Source organism: Schistocerca americana, chromosome 1, assembly GCF_021461395.2.
Source record: "Schistocerca americana isolate TAMUIC-IGC-003095 chromosome 1, iqSchAmer2.1, whole genome shotgun sequence".
Lineage (NCBI taxonomy): Eukaryota > Metazoa > Arthropoda > Insecta > Orthoptera > Acrididae > Schistocerca > Schistocerca americana.
The window spans coordinates 811,871,877-811,889,118 of NC_060119.1; the positions used below are offsets into that span (position 1 = coordinate 811,871,877).

Below are 17,242 nucleotides of genomic sequence, written 5' to 3' on the forward strand. Positions count from 1 at the left end.
AATGTTCCAGAATATATAAGAGGAAAAATATTCTTGCTATTCCGTGACTTATGGCTACTACAATAAATTTCCTGCCATTGATTCTCTGTCTCTTTGTACTCTGCAAAATTCAAACACGACTGTTTTACTTATTTTGCAAGTACTCAGTGATCACCTATTATCCCTTGTAACTTTCTTAAGATGATGGAGAATATTTGGCACTACATGTCAATCACAAATCTTTATTTTGGTTTTTCCTGAATACATAACACCATAGGATAGCATTTCAGACAGTTACATTATCATAAATATGACAAAAATTTTCATTAAGGGGAGTGGCAAGCTAAATAACAAAAAAAAGGATCAGATCCCAAATATCCAAGTGCTTTTTCACAGCACTAATATTAGCTTAAACTTGTTCAAAAACTGAAATAACTGCAAAATGCAATATATTATCAACACCAACATCTATAAATTAATGTTTTAAGATTTTATCACATGGTATAACTGTTTTAAATATATGAGACTAACGTGTTATACAAAATCTGCAGGTTCTATTAATGGTTACACTTGTGCAAGTCAATACAATAAATTTTAATAGCTATACAGTCTGTTGATACATCAATTCTTATAAATATTATTTATATGGAACAGCAACATTCTGATAACAGAATGAACAACGCCATCAATGAATCAAAAATTCCACTCCCCTTGCTAACATATACTATCATTTTAAAGATAATTAACTAGTCACATTTTGTACTCTAAAAGTATTCTACACACACAAAAGATTCAAGCAGATTAATCCTGCATACTAGCATATCTGCCAACATTATTCTTTTTGGAAATGCAAGAATTCTAAGGTTACAAGCTCTTGAAACCCTGATATGTTCAGGAGGTTTTAGTAAAATAAATAAACAATAAATTAAACACAAAAAATAAACATTAGAATGTCATCCAGTATATCTTTTAAAAATCAGGTTTATATTACGCTTTATCCCATTTAACAACAATCAACTAACAACACTACAGTTCCAGTACATGTATTGTCACCAACAAGTGCCACAGTACCTTTAATACAGATATGCAAGAAACACGTAAACAACAGCATTACACATCATATAATGATATCAATATGTCTCATAAAACCCAAATTCTCATTAACACACCTGAAGTAAAGACACCGTGAAACAGTAGAGTCTTCAGTTAGAATATTAGAAAGTGACCAGTAGCAAATATTATTCATCAATTACATTGATGCAGCAAGACGACATTTACTGTAGTAATCACATCACTACCTATGTTACCTACTGTTACGCATTTACAGCTTTAAGTAACATGAGCACCTCTTACTAACTACTGGTCCAGCCCAAAACAACATGGCACTAATCTACTCATTCATTACTAATCTAAAATATCTTATTCAATATCTGTGAATCAAATACTCTCCTAGAAATTGTGTTATCACCCACATTTAATATATTAAACTACCACAGCCCATTTAATTAGTATTTAAATAACTGTAAGGTAATGAGATTGTGCGAGTGCAGAAGGGAATATGTAACACATCACGAAAAGGATTCATGGACAATGTGGGAGGATTTAGACAAGCGTATCAATGAGTACCCAAACACATACAACTGCACACCGACATTAAGATTTCAACAAAATACACAGTGTATGTTTCTAGAGGAGGCACAATGAACTTAGCCTAATGGCAGTTTCAACATCAATAGGAAATTCTATTCAAGTTTTTAGCAAGCTCCAAAACATTCTGAATGCTCTAAACTTGCTATTATTCAGATACAGTAAGCTTGGCACCACTACCATATTTCTCAATAATTAATCACAACCGTAAGTCAGTGAAGAAAACACTCCTAAGAGTCAAACAAATGAAAGATTACCATGGAACGACAGCATTTATATAAATGATACGGTAACTATATATTACAAAAAAGGGGACATCTTAGCATCAACATTAAAAAAAATTACTCTCTTAATTACACAGAGATTATGGACGAATATTATAAAACTGGATTTTTCATCCTCTATTCCCAATCTGAGGTACATTAACACAAGGATTAGATCTAGTCGATCAAAACTATTTGAAGTGTAGTGAACTATGGAATCCCATGGAAGGTTGCTTGTTAAAAATATAATAGCACATCTATACCCACTATACAAAGGAATGATCACAAAATTTGCCTTTATGCTTAATATCAAAAACCAAATTCCACTAGTTTTGCAAAAAGGGGACTGGCACATTTAACATTTGGAGGTCATTTTTATAAAACTGCTGACAAAAATAACTTCATTAACTGAATATTACACTCATCTCTTTCTTTAAATACTATTGCAAGCATTTGCAACTTGAACCTTTGGTCATGGAGGCGGAGGAAACAAACAATACACTAACGTAACAAGCAGTGGCACTTGGAAAATCATCACTACACAACAAAAAAATTTAATGTTAGCTTTGTACATTTTTATGTGTATAAAATACATAAAGAATACTGATTAACAACACAAACAAGTTAGGCCAAAAATAGCATTACATATATAACTGGAAGCACCTCAGGAAAAATAAAAATAAAAAGTGAGAGACTACTGGAGTTAAACATTGCTTAATTCGCACATATTACATAATGTTTAACTTCATGAGTGTGTTTTCAAAATGCAGTGTTCAACATGTAAGGTTACATGTGCAACCTTCAAAAATTAGTAGGCCTGCTTTACAAAAGAAAAAGGACACAAAAATAGAGTATAATGTTTCAGGCCAGGATCTTTGACTGATGTATAACACACTATATTAAATTTGTTTATGTTCTGACATTGCTTTAAAATTATTTTCACATAAGTCAGGCAAGCTTCTTCATTTAAAATCTTATAAATAATCATAAAATAAAATCACTGCCATGCCCAATGGTTCACTTGAAACAAATCTGAAAGTTAAAAGTATACAATAGTGTCTTGGAAATAGCTACGAGAGAAGGCAGAGGCAATCACTAAGTCTTCTAACAGATCACCTGTTTTAGAATAACATGACATTGTTACAAAGTTTATTACAATTTGGATCATTTCTTTTCTCCTCTTTACTGCAAAGCTTATACCTGTATTTGAAATTGATATGGTGCAGTAATAACAAGGCTATATGAAGTAATACATATAAAACATCTGAAAGAATATTTAAAACAATGTTAAAATACACCTTACAAAGACAAGAAGCATACATGCACTTCTTAAAAAAAATACACTTTTGCTACTCTAAATTGTCTGGTAAGTTTGGTCTCATTAAGTCATAGTTTATCACATGCATTATATTAGGATTGTCCTCTAGCTTATTCACATCTAATTTCCATCTATACATACTGAGATACATAATTTTGGTATTGTGAAGTGAATGACAAAAGATTTACACTTTTAAAGTGAATCATTATTGGCATTTTAAATATATCACAGTTCAGAAAGTTAGCAATGTCTGAGAGAAGCACCAAAAATGAATGGAAAAATTGAATGATGCATGTAACTTTTTCTCAGCCTTTCTATGAAGTGTCCTCCAATGCATGAAGTGCAAGAGTGAAGATTATTCCTTAATGCATAATACTGAAGTGCAACATCCCTGGCTTGGTCTACAGAAATATATATATATATATATATATTATATGTATATGTTTATATTTATATAATTACACACAGACTGCACCATTGGTTATAAATTGACAAGTTTGTTTCTTAGGAAATCACTGGCAAGACAAATATATTGAGCACATAAATTAACACAGAAACCTTTTTGTGCTAAACATATACTTTCTGCATTACCATTCTGTTCAAGTGATTGTCTAAATATGCAATAATAAATCAAATGCAAAATACTTTTTATAAAGAAAAGATATGGACATTTAGTCATCAAACTGTACTATAACTGTCAGTTACCTTCACATGAAAACATTAATCACAGAATGGGCTGCAGTTTTGTAATTTTATATGATAATGCAAAGTTGTAAATGGGAGATTCAGTCTTTCAGCAATATGACTGCAGAAGCTACCACAGCAAAAAGTGCATTCGTAAAATATTCATAGACAAAGCATTATTACAATAATCATTAGTAGTATTACTTTGTTATTCTTCTTAAAGGAAACAGATCACATCAAATCAGTCAACCACTGTGAATTCCCTGATTACTCTGCCACTGCTGCCACTTCAATACCACCAGTTTTAAAACAGCATGTATTCTACGAGAAAACACTATACGAAACTGCAGTTAATGGAAAACTATGAATCCAGAGAGCTACACACTTTGGTAAAAAGAAACATTTTCCATCAAAACACTTATTTCAATCTAAGAGCCATTTCTCTTTCACATTTTGATACAGCGCTCTATACAGTCAAAAACTTCTCTAAAAGTCTGCCCAGCAATAAGTAAGTACTCAGTCATCCAATGCACACTTTTTGAAATGCTTTAAAGGTTTTGGCCTTTCAATAGTACCAATAGATAATACATGTACAATACATACTCCTATGTTGGATTTTGAGTGGGTCTAGGTCTTACTGATAAATTTTAGCACAGGACAAAAATAATACAAAGTGACCATACAACAACTACTTACACCTACTGCCGGGCAGTTCAGTATTGCGAATGTTCAAGCATTTCATGCTTTTATAAACTACCACAGTTGACTAGTTACCCAAAGTACTTATGTCATTTTGAGAATGATATACACATAAAATATATACATGTGTAGATCAACAGTTGAATGATAACAAAAAAACGTAACTTTCTTGCAATGTACACTCTTGTGCAGTCTGTCACATTTATGACAGAATAATAAGGAAAGGATTACACTGACAGCCACAATAGGCAATAGAAGACAATTACATCAAAAATCCAAGGAAAACTGTGTGTCACTACATTAAAAGTGCATTATGACAACACAGTAGACCAAATGCTACTGCAAATTTACTTAAAATTATATATTCTGACAGTGACTTTCCTTGGCTGTCAGGAGTATTTCAGATTATACAGTTTAAAAGAAACCATGAAAAGATTGTCTGTAGAATGTGCACATTAATAAATAATTACATAACTTAGAACAGACTTCAAGAAGAATCATATCCAGATACAAAATCAGACTGATTAAAGCAGTGTAGACAAACTTTATATTACTTCTTCATATCGGTATTTGGTGGATTATTATCTGTATCTTGCAGAGCCTCATCACTTTTCTCGCCCTGGCTAAGAAGTGTTGTTTCTAGGGCACACCACATACCAGTACGAGCTTTCTTGGAAGCAATGCTTAACTCTTGAATGCTGGCTGCCAATGCCAAAATATCTGAGGAGAAAAAATGTAAATACAATAACAATGAGATAAAAATCTGACCAATGGAACTTGAAAGTAAATCAAGTGTTCATGATACATTAATATAAACTAAGCTTATTGGATAAATGATTCAGGGACCACAACATTGTAAGAACACTGACACACCATTGAGACAAGCCAAGACAAATATAAAACTCTCAAAGCAAATAAGAAGGAGTCAGTTGGACAACACAGCCAAAACGCAATGAGATAAGACTTTCCAAACTATTTGCCAATGGGGGATAGGAGAAAATGGGAATGCACGTGGCTAAAATGTCTTAAAATTTATGAGTCAAGGGATATTTTAAACCTTCAAAGCAACAGTTTTTAGCAATTCTGTTCCAGGGTAAAGATTGGAATTTAAATGTGCATCTGCCTCTGCTTTTTTAAATGGCTTGATGAACAATAGCTACAGTGTTCTAGAATATTTAGCTGCCTTCTAAATACATTCATGCACCACTATGCACATTTTTTTAAAATTTTTTTCCACAAAGACAGTTTGTAGTTCTCGGTATCTTCTAAATCACTCACTTCTAGCCAGATTTATATGCAAAGCCATAACTGAACAGAATATACCCATTGGAATGCAAATACGATGAACAATCAAGTGCACAGTAACAACGACTGTACATGCCACCTCAAGTACCATAACAACACAAAAGCAACAATACTGCTTACATTATTATAGCCCAAATACAATAATTGCATGACTGACAAATTGCAGGAGCAGTGCTGCCAGTGTCCAGCCAACCCTGCTTGGCAAAACTCTGCACAAACTTGCAAAACAAATAACACTGTGAGCACATGATGCTGAAGATAAACTACAACTGACTTGTAGCTTGCCCTTACCACTTGACTCACTGAGAAAGGTATTTCAATCAGAATATTGAGGATCATTTACCATGGAATACTAGTGAATGATTTCCCCCCCCCCCCCCCTCCTCCTCCCTTGAACTGTCCTTATGCTGCATTACGTTTCATCAAAATATATCAGCACAGCCGCAGTGGACATGATGTTGGAATACACATACAAGATGTTGAACAATGGAAAATTCAGGATGGAATGTAACAATACGAGAGAAGGAAAGTTGCTACTCACCATACAGCAGAAATGCTGAGTCGCAACAGGCACAATAAAAAGATTCACACAATCATAGCTTTCGGCCATTAAGGCCTTTGTCAGCAGTAGACACATATTCACACACACACATTCATGCACACACACACTCACGCAAGCGCAACTTGCACACACATCTGCATTCTCAGAGAGCTGAAACTAGCTGGCCGAAAGCTATGATTGTGTGAATCTTTTTATTGTGCCTATCGCAACTCAGCATCTCCACTATATGGTGAGTAGCAACTTTCCTTCTCTCATATTGTTACATACAAGATGTTGAATACAAGTATGTCTTGGACTTTAGCACAAAGCAAAAATGGCAGGGATTTTGCACAGATTCAGAAAAACAACATGCAGAAATATTTTGAGTTCTGTAAGGAATGAATGTGGACATTTGCGGACTCAAAGAGTTCTACTTTGAATGCATCACTAACAACAGCATATTTGTGTATGCACAATAAATTTACAGCACAAGTCACTCCCCATAATTTCTAGTGAATCGGAATAATATATTACTACAAATTGCTCGTCTACCATGTCAGAGGTGATACATTTTAATTAAATTTATCACAACATAACAATACAGTCATCCATTATTGACAAATAGTTATTTTGAAATCCAGCGTCATACCTCTTTTGTGTCAATGTAGTATTTACAGTTGCATGTGTACACAGTGTTACTGTGCATTAGCCTGTTCTTCATATCGCATTTCACTGGGTGCATATTTCTGTTCAGTCTGTTTTGTGGATTACTTTTGTGTGTGCTCAATTCCTACTTTCATTTCTTATGAATATTCTTGTTCTTAATATCAGATGGTTGGTGTGAAGCTAATGCCCATAAATGGTCAACAACTGTGGAGCAGCTAGTCACATTTCACACTTATTATTTTTTATTTATATCATATTTTAAAACGTCTCATTATTACAACTACACAGTGTCTCCCTCCTAAGAGTCGTTCTCTGATGTTTTGACAGATATTTGCAATGTGTAGCTGGGGTCACCTCTAAGAAATCTTGCATCTATGCAATGCACAATGTCAATTGAAAGTGTTGGTTTGTTTCCTGTTATGAACAAAATGATTTTTAAAGCGAAACTGAGTTGCCCATTTGATAGAGCAGCTCCTAATAAATCTTGTGTGATTTTTTTTTTTTTTTTATTATCAACTGCAGTAAAACACAAAGAATAAGCAGTATTCCAGTGGTGATAGCACCCTTCTGGCCTGGCCTGACAGCTACCACTACACAGCAGCACTGCTCAGTTTCTGTTGGGGTACTGGTTATTAATCATGTTTTACTGTCTCTGTTAATACATATCGATAAAACAAATACCACATTACCCTAATATAAGACCACTCTATCAAATGGGGATGTAAAATTCCCCTTTAAATATAATTCTGTTTGTAATGGAAAACATACTGAGGCTTTTCTCACACTGGGCATCACACGAAAGACGTGATGAGCAATATTCATCTGGGGTGACTCCAGCTACATATTACAAAAACAAAATTGCAGAACTCTGCCAAAAAGTGTCTTGACAGCTCTCAGGAAGGCTACCTTGTATAAGCTGCTCAACAGCTATTTTTCTGACTTGTTTATCTTTCTTTTCTTTGTGTTGAGTTTTCTGCCTTAAGTTTTAAAAATGTAGGGTGTAACAATTTTGGGAAGTGACTGTAACATCTGTTTGCTGTCATTTACATTATATATTTCATTGTTTTTTGAATGGTTTCTGTTATTATCTGTTCTCTTTTGTTGTGTTTTTCACTATGGTGTGCTAGTGATCACAGTTGTTTCTACCTATATTATTGTGTAGAATTGCCCTTTTTACAATAGGCACACTCCAAAATCATTCTCAGAAGGGCATCTGTTGAGAGGCCACACAAACATGTGGTTCCTGAAGAGGGGCAGCAGTCTTTACAGTAGTTCCAGGGGTAGCAGTCTGGATAATTGAGTGATCTGGCCTTGAAACATCAATCATAATGGTCTTGCTGTGCTGGTACTGCAAACGGCTGAAAGCATCTCTTCAGATGATGAAGACATTGAACATATGTATGTTGAGATAAATCATAAAAGAAGGGTGTATATACATGAAAGAGGCCAGGAGACTCTAGAAGGTTTCAGATTGATTATATAATGGCTAGACAGAGATTTAGGAACCACATTTTTAAAATTATTACGGCATTTCAGGGGCAGATGTGGGCTCTGGCCACAATTTATTCTTTGTGAACTGCAGATTAAAACTGAAGAAGTTGCAAAAAGGAAGGAAATTAAGGAGACAGGAACGTGGTAAGTTGAAAGAACCAGAGGTTGGTTAGAGTTTCAGTAGGAGCAGTAGCAAGAACTGACTAGAGCAGGGAAATGGAATACAGTAAAAGACAAATGGGTAGCTTTACAAGACGAAATAGTGAAGGCAGCAGAGGATCAAATAGTTAAAAAAACAAAGCCTAGTAGAAATCCTTCGATAACACAAAAAATATTGAATTTAATTAATGAAAGGACAAAATTTAATAATGCTGCAAATGAAGCAGGAGAAAGGGAATACAAACATTTAAAGAATGAGGCTGACAGAAAGTGCAACATGGCTAAGGACAAGGATTTAGAAGCATATTTCACTAGGGGAAAGATAGAAACTGTCTACAGGAAAATTAAAGAGGCCTTTGGGAAAAAGATAAGCAACTGTATGAATATCAAGAGCTCACATGGAGAACCTAAGCAAAGAAGGGAAAGTTGAATGGTGGAAGGGGTATATAGAGGGTCAAGATAAGGATAATGAACTTGAAAGCAGTATTATAAAAATGGAAGTGGACGTAGATGAAGACGAGATGTGAATATGATACCGCAAGAAGATCTAAGTGGAAACAAGGCCTCGGGAGTAAACAATATTCTGTCAGAACTACTGACAGCCTTGGGAGAGCCAGTCATTACAAAACTATCCCATCCGGTGTGCAAGACCTATGAGAAAGGTGAAACACTCTCAGACTTTAAGAAGAATGTAGAATTGCAATTACAAATTCAGGTGCTGACAGGTGTAAAAATTTCCAAACTATAAGTTTTATAAGTCATGGTTGCAAAATACATTAATTCTTTATGGAAGAATGGAAAAGCTGGTGGAAGCTGACCCCAGGGATGATCAGTTTTGATTCTGTAGAAATTTAGGAACACGCGAGGCATACTGACCCTATGACTTATCTTAGAAGATAGGTTAAGGAAAGGCAAACCTACATTTATAGCATTTGTAGACTTTTGACAATGTTGACTGGAATACTCTCTTTCAAATTCTGAAGGTGGCAGGGGTAAAATACATGAAGCAAAAGGCTATTTACAATTTGTAAAGAAACCAGATGGCTGTTATAAGAGGGAGGGACACGAAAAAGAAGCAAGGGATGCAGCCTATTCCCATGTTGTTCAATCTGTATACTGAGCAAGCAGTAAAGAAAACGAAAGAAAAATTTGCAAGGAGAAGGAAGAAAAACATTGAGGTTTGCCGATGACTTTATAATTCTGTCAGAGACAACAAAGGACTTGGAAGAGCAGTTGAACAGAATGTACAGTTTCTTGAGAGGATATAACATAAACAACAACAAAAGCAAAACGAGGATATTGGAATGTATTCGAATTAATTCAGGTGATGCTGAGGGAATTAGGTTAGGAAAGGAGACACTTCAAGGAGAATATGAGGTTTGTTATTTCGGCAGCAAAATGACTGATGAGGGTCGAAGTAGAGATGATATAAAATGTAGACTGGCTATGGCAAGAACTGTTCCTGAAGAAGTAAAATTTGTGAAGACTGCATATAGTTTTAAGTGTTAGCAAGTCTTTCTTGAGGGTATTTCTATGGAGTGTTGCCATATATGGAAGTGGAAAGTGGATAATAAACAGTTAAGGCAAAAAGAGAATAGAGGCTTTCAAAATGGGATGCTACAGAAGAACATTGAGATTAGATTAGATATGTTGGTCATGTAACTAATGAGAAGGTACTGAACGGAATTGGGGAGACAAAAAAATTTGTGAGATAACTAGACCAAAAGAAGCGATCAGTTGATAGGAGACATTCTGAGACATCAAGGGATCATCAACTTAGTACTGGAGGTAATTGTGGGCAGTAAAAATCGTAGAGAGAGACCAAGTGATGAATACAGTAAGCAGACTCAGAGAAATGTAGGTTCTAGAAGTTATTCAGAAATGAAAAGGCTTGCACAGGATACAGTAGCTTGGAGAAGAGCTCCAATGCATATTATGGAGTCCCTTAAGGAAAAAGGTCCATGGCTGGAAAGAATTCCAGTGTACGTCCTGCAAGGGGTTGCATGTGGGGACGACCCTGCATGTGGCTATTGAGGATGTATGGTAGAGCAGCTTGCAAGTTGTTGTTCATGTTGGCACCAATGGTGCCTGTCGCTTGGGTATTGAGGAATGTGCTCACAAACGTACTCTTTGGTGCTGTTCGCTTTATTAAACAACTTTGAATGATTTTCTTTCTTTCTTTTTCTTAAAAGAGAAAGAGAAAGAGAGAGAGAACAGTGGCACTCTACTACACATGTTTAATCAAGTACTATTTTGAGTATTTTATATTTTAAACAAGGTCAGTCCACGTAATCTCAAAATGTAGTTCCATTTTTAATGTCTTTAATTTCAAATATTTTTCTGGACGTGTCATCTAAATAAATAGTTAGTCATTAATGTTCCCTTTTGTGTTAGTTTTAGATCTGAAGATTATCATTCCTTATGGTCGAAACTAGTAAACCAGTGTGAATATGTGCAACTGTGACTGAAAGAACATCACTGACAATGTCACCCATTATTTAAAGTATGTACTGTATTGTCAGCCACACATCTCTACCAATCTCTCATTATTATACCAATGAAGATGCCATTTTCCCACTGCAAATCTACATTATTATTATGATATTTAATGATGTTCTTTACCTTGCTGTAAACTCACATTAAAAGAAAGCAGTGTTCACTGTATCAAAAATGTTTACACTTTTCATCAGGTGTGCTACATTTGTTATGGTACTGTTAGGTTTCTCATCAATTAATTGTTCTCATTACATATCGCATTAGCAACATTAGGTACATATATGACATTTTTACCATGTGGCGGTTTCCATGATATTTAGAAAGAACTCGAAAGGTGGCTAACTGAGGCTTTACAATATGTCAATGGGATAAATATTAACCCTACAAACTGGTAATTTCCATGCTAACCTCTTGGCTACTGTCAGTAGTTTACATGGCCAGATGGTCACGGAATATAGTGTTTTCTTTAAATTGCTCTGGAAAAGTATTTATATTATATATTAATAAAATTTTCAAAAACTGTTAACAACAGATCTTTATTACAATTAAAACATATATGATCCGTAAAATCAACTTTCTGTGTAGTACAATCTGAGGTGATCTTAGAAACAAATTCTTATACCATAGTCTCCTCCCATGAGTTTCCAACAATTTTGTTATGACACAAAGCCTGAAATTTAAATGCGCATTTTCCTTTGCTTTCTAATGGCTTGATAAGCAATAAATGCACTGTAGACTGAAATATTTAGCAGCTTTCTAAATATCTTCACAAACCACTTTAGATGTTTTTTCTTTCCGCAGAGACAGTTCACGATTTGTTCCATCTTGCACACTTTCTGACAAAGTTCATAACAGAATGTCAGTACAGATATCCCTACACTTAAGATAATGAATTAGTGTTGCCCATCATCATTAGGTGATCTGCAAAACCGCAACTGCTTAAGTACATGGTTGGGTTAACACCACTGTAGACGCTAACAGTACATGAATACCTGTGTGGGTACCCAGCTTGAGGGGCTGAGGAAGCTCCCACATAAAACACAGATCAAGATGCTATATACACACACACCAATCAGGCAGAACATTATGACCACCCACCTACTATCAATAGCAGTGTCACATGACAAGGAATGACAGCTAGTCAGAAACACACATAATGCATTTAGTATCAGTGAGCGTGCTGTCCATGTATAGAATGGGGAAGGCGCGCTATCTGAGTCTGAATGATGGCAGATTGTGATGGTCCGGAGGCTCAGCATGAGAGTTTTGGAAACTGCATGACGTTTTGGGTGTCTAGGTTAGGTTAGGAGTGGTGCTATGGTGAGTGTCTTCAACGTGTGGCAAAACCAAACCAAGGTAAAACCATGTCCAGATATCATGGTGTTGGGCGGCTAACCATCATTACAGATGTCGGACTTTGTAGACTGGGCAGATTGGTAAAACAGTTGCGTTACCGCCACTGTAGATGCTAACAATGCACAAACACCTACTTGGGTTCCCGGCTTGAGGGTGGCGAACTGTAGCAGAACTGACACCAGACTTTAATGCTAGGCAGAGTATAAGTGCGCCTGAACACACAGTGCACTGAACACTCCTAACAATGGGACTCTGCACCCATAAACCCATGCATGTGCCAAAGTCAACAGCACAACTGCAATGGGTACAGGACCATCAGCACTGGACACTGACGCAGAAGCAGAGCACTGCATGGTCTGATGAATTCTGATACCTTCTTCATCGTACCAATGGAAGGGCGTGAATCCTTTGTCTTCCAGGGGAACAGCTGACATCTGTACTGTGGCACAGATACATGGCTCCATTATGCTCTAGGGAACATTCATGTGGGCATCCATGGGTCCAGTGGTGCTCATGCAAAGCACGATAATGCCCAAGGAGTATCTAACATTGGTTGCGGACCACGTACAACCCTTCATGATGATCATGTTCCCGAGAGCAGTGGCATTTTTCAACAAGATAATGTGCCATGTCACAAGGCCAGGAGTGTAATGGAGTGGTTCGCGGAACCCAGCAATGAGTTCCAATTGATGTGCTGGCCCCCTCAACTCACTAGATCTGAACCTGATCAAACATATCTTGGATGTGATTGAAAGTGGTGTCAGAGATCATCGGCTCCTCCATGGAATTTACAGGAACTGGGTAATTTGAGTTTGCAGATGTGGTGCCAACTCTCTTTAGTGACCTACTAAGGCCTCAATGCTTTCATGAAATGATGTGTCACCTCTGTTATCCACGCCAAATGTGGACATATTCGCTAGTAAGTAAATAGTCATAATGTTCCGAGTGATCAGTACACGTTTAACCCCACTTACGAAAGTCTAATATAAACCAGGTCACAAACACAGACTCTGCAATTAGGCTTTTGAGACTCCTGTTATCTTCTTCTGTGGAAACAATTAACTGCACAGAATAAAAGTCAACTGGAGAAAAGACAGATAATAACAAAAATAACAGTAATTTACAAGTAGATGTTACATTAATATTTGGAAACAATATAGCAAAGATTCTGAGTCACAGATAGGCACAACAGTAAGCCTGTCAGAAAGTAAGTTTATGGCAAACAAGGCCTTCATTGGAAACAGACAACATATGCACACACACACACACACACACACACACACACACACACACAAATGCAGCTCACACACACACACACAACCACTGTCTCTGGCTCCTGAGGCCAGAATGTGAGCAGGAGTGCACAATGGGAGAAGCAACCATGTGGTGCGGATGGATAAGGAGGAGGCTGGGGCAGGGAGGGGAGGGGATAGCACGGTAGGGGTTGGGGGATGGTAAAGTGGTGCTTGTGGGAGCGTACAGAGACAAGGCAGTGAGAGGGTAGAACAGATAGGTGCAGTTGGGAATGGGGGGGGGGGGGGGGGGCTGAAAAGGAGAGAAGTAAAAAAGACTGAGTGCCTTGACGGAACAGAGGGGTGTATAGGGCTAGATGGGCAAGGACAGTGATTAACTAAGTTTGAGGCCAGAAGGGTCATGGGAATATAGATTATATTGCAGTGAGAGTTCCCACCTCTGCAGTTCAGAAATGCCGGTGTTGGTGGGAACAATCCGGGTGGCACAGGCTGTGAAGCAGTCATTGAAATGATGAACATTGTGCTTGGTGGTGTTCTCAGCAGCTGGGTGGCACAGCTGTTTCTTGGCCATAGTTTGTCGATGGCCTTTCATGCAGACAGACAACTTGTTGATTGGCAACTCCATGGAGTGCTGTGTGCACAACGACCATATGTGTTAAATTAAAAGGAAGGTCAGCATTGGTCGTGATATTGATGTTTTATTGATACCAGAATTGATTTTCGATCACATAGTGATCATCTTCGGTGCTGTACACATTAAACTCAGACACTGGTATCAAGTTATCAATAACCAAAACTGAGAAGCAATCACAATAACTGAAGCCGCTGTTTACATCACCTATACAGCAGACCTTGGTGTCTGCTGTCGAGGTCTGCTGTATAGGTGATGTAAACAGCGGCTTCAGTTATTGTGATCGCTTCTCAGTTTTGTTTATTGATAACTTGATACCAGTGTCTGAGTTTAATGTGTACAGCACCAAAGATGATCACTATGTGATCGAAAATCGATTCTGCTATCAATAAAACACCAATATTACGACCAACGCTGACCTTCCTTTTAATAAGACAACTTGTTGGTTGTCATCCCATGTAGAATGCAGCACAGTGGATGCAGCTTAGCTTGTAGATCACATGACTGGTTTCACAGGTAGCCCTGCATTTGTTGGGATAGGTGATGCTTGTGAGCGGACTGGAGTAGCTGGTGGTGGGATGATGTATGGGAAAGGTCTTGCATCTAGGTCTATTACAGGGATATGAGAGCATGAGTTGTGTAGGTATGAACAGGGATATTGTGTAAGTTCAGTGGGCAGGGGAATACCACAGTGGGAAGGGTGGGATGGATAGTGGGTAGGACATTCCTCATTTCAGTCCTGGGTGGTACTGAGTTACGGGAGGAGGGGGGGGGGGGGGGGGGGGGGACTGCTGCTCTGTGGCTGGACATATGGGTTTTGGGAGGTTGTAGGTGACTGGAGAGACAAGGCACGGAAGATTTGTTTTTGTACAAGTTTGGGAGGGTAATAATGGCTGTGAAGACCTCAGTGAGATCCTTGGTATATTTCGAGAGGGAATGCTCGTCACCACAAATGCGATGGCCACTGGTGGCTAGGCTGTATAGAAAGGACTTCTTGGTATAGAATGGGTGGTAGCTGTTGAATTGGAGATCTTGCTGGCAGTTGGTAGGTTTGACAGGGACAGAGGTACTGGTGTAGTCATCATGAAGGTGGAGGTCAACATCAAGGAAAGTGACTTGTTGGGCTGAGTAGGACCATGTGCAATACAAGGGGGAGAAGGTGTTGAGGTTCTGGAGGAATGTGGATAGGATATCTTCACCCTCGATCCAGATCACGAAGATGTAATCAATGAATATCAACCAGGTGAGGGGTTTGGAATTCTCTGTGTTTAGGAAGGATTCCTTTAGATGCCATAGAATGGTGCCATGTGGGTACCATAGTTGTACCCTGGATTTGTTTGTGGGTGATGTCTTCAAAGGAGAGATAATTGTGGGTGAGGATATACATGTTCATGGTCACTAGAAAGGCGATTATAGGTTTGAAATCCGTTAGGTGTTGGGCAAAGTAGCGTTTAGTGGTAAGGCCATGGACATTAGGGATATTAATGTGAAGGGAAGAGGCATCAATAGTGACGAGCAGGTCACCATGTGGTAAAGGAACATGAATGTGGAGAATCGGTGGAGGAAATGGTTGGTGTCTTTGATATAGGTTTTGGATAATAGGCTGAAGGCATTGGTCTATTGAAGCAGAATAACCGGCCACAATGGGGCCTCCTGGGTGGTTGGGTTTATGGATTTTAGGAAGCACGTATAAAGTAGGAGCTCTGGGAGTGGTAGGGGTGAGGACAGAGATGGACCCCAGGGAGAGGTTCTGGGATGGGCCTACAGATTTGAGGAGAGACTGGAGATCCTGTTGAATTTTTGGAACGGGGTCACTGTAGCAGTGTTTGCAGGTAGATGAATCCAACAGCTGGCAGAGTGCTGCCACGTAATCTTTACAATTCAAAACAACATTGGTGGAATCTTTGTCAGCAGGTAGTATTATCAGGCAGTTTGGATGTTGAGAGGTTTGGGAAAAGATGGTGAGGCAAGGTTCAAGGTTAAGAAATTCTAAAAGTTAACAGGAACAGTGGTGGTGGATCATGGTTGGATAGAGGAGTCAGTCAGGGTTCAAGATTGGTCTTTGGTTGAGTCAGATTCCTACGGTTGGTGGCAAAAAGTGTTCTACTGTAGGGACCAGGTGAAAGAGAGAAGCCCTTTACCAACCTCTGCATGACAGAATTTGGGAGTGGGGCAAAAGGCGAGGCCTTTGTACAGGACTGTTACTTCTGTGGGGCTAAGGATTTTGGAGGAAAGGTTCATGACTGTGTTTCTGGTCTGTTAAGGTTCTGAATTCTACACAGTGGTGAGAGGAAGTTTTCGAGCGTGGGATAAATGTAGTAGGGCTGTGAGGCAAGGTTTGTCAGCTAATAGGGGATTTGGGGAAGGTTTTGGCAGTAGCTGTAGAGGTGGTGGATAGAGGTAGTTCAAGTTGGGAGTAGGAAGTGAACAGGATGGAGTGTTATTTGATGTGGCCTTGTGAATGTAGTTCTAGTTCCTGGACGGCACGAGTTTCAATGAGTGATATGAGATCCAGGAATTTGGGATTCCATAGCAGGAGAATTTTATGGATGGTGTGAGGTATTGCAAGGTGGTTTGTGATACATGCGTATTGACTGGACCTGTCAACCGTCCCTGTAGTTGTACTGATGCGGCTAAAGTCAGAGGTCGTGCTCTTTCTGAGCATAGAAACAGGCCTCTGCCCACACACTTGAATGGTGAGCTGTGGGCTGTTGATTGGAGAAGTTCCCTGTGCAGAGGTTTTGACGGAATAAC

The 17,242-nt window shown here is 38.1% G+C and overlaps 1 protein-coding gene across 1 annotated transcript in view; it reads right to left on the minus strand.

Moving 5' to 3' along the window:
- Positions 1-3,991: 3,991 nt before the first annotated feature.
- Positions 3,992-17,242, minus strand: part of LOC124612869 — a 246,582-nt gene continuing 233,331 nt past the window's right edge. Inside the window, exon 12 of the mRNA XM_047141308.1 lies at positions 3,992-5,310. Within this exon, the coding sequence (XP_046997264.1) occupies positions 5,141-5,310 (170 nt within the window). The 3' untranslated portion in view covers positions 3,992-5,140. The remainder of the gene's footprint in view (positions 5,311-17,242) is intronic.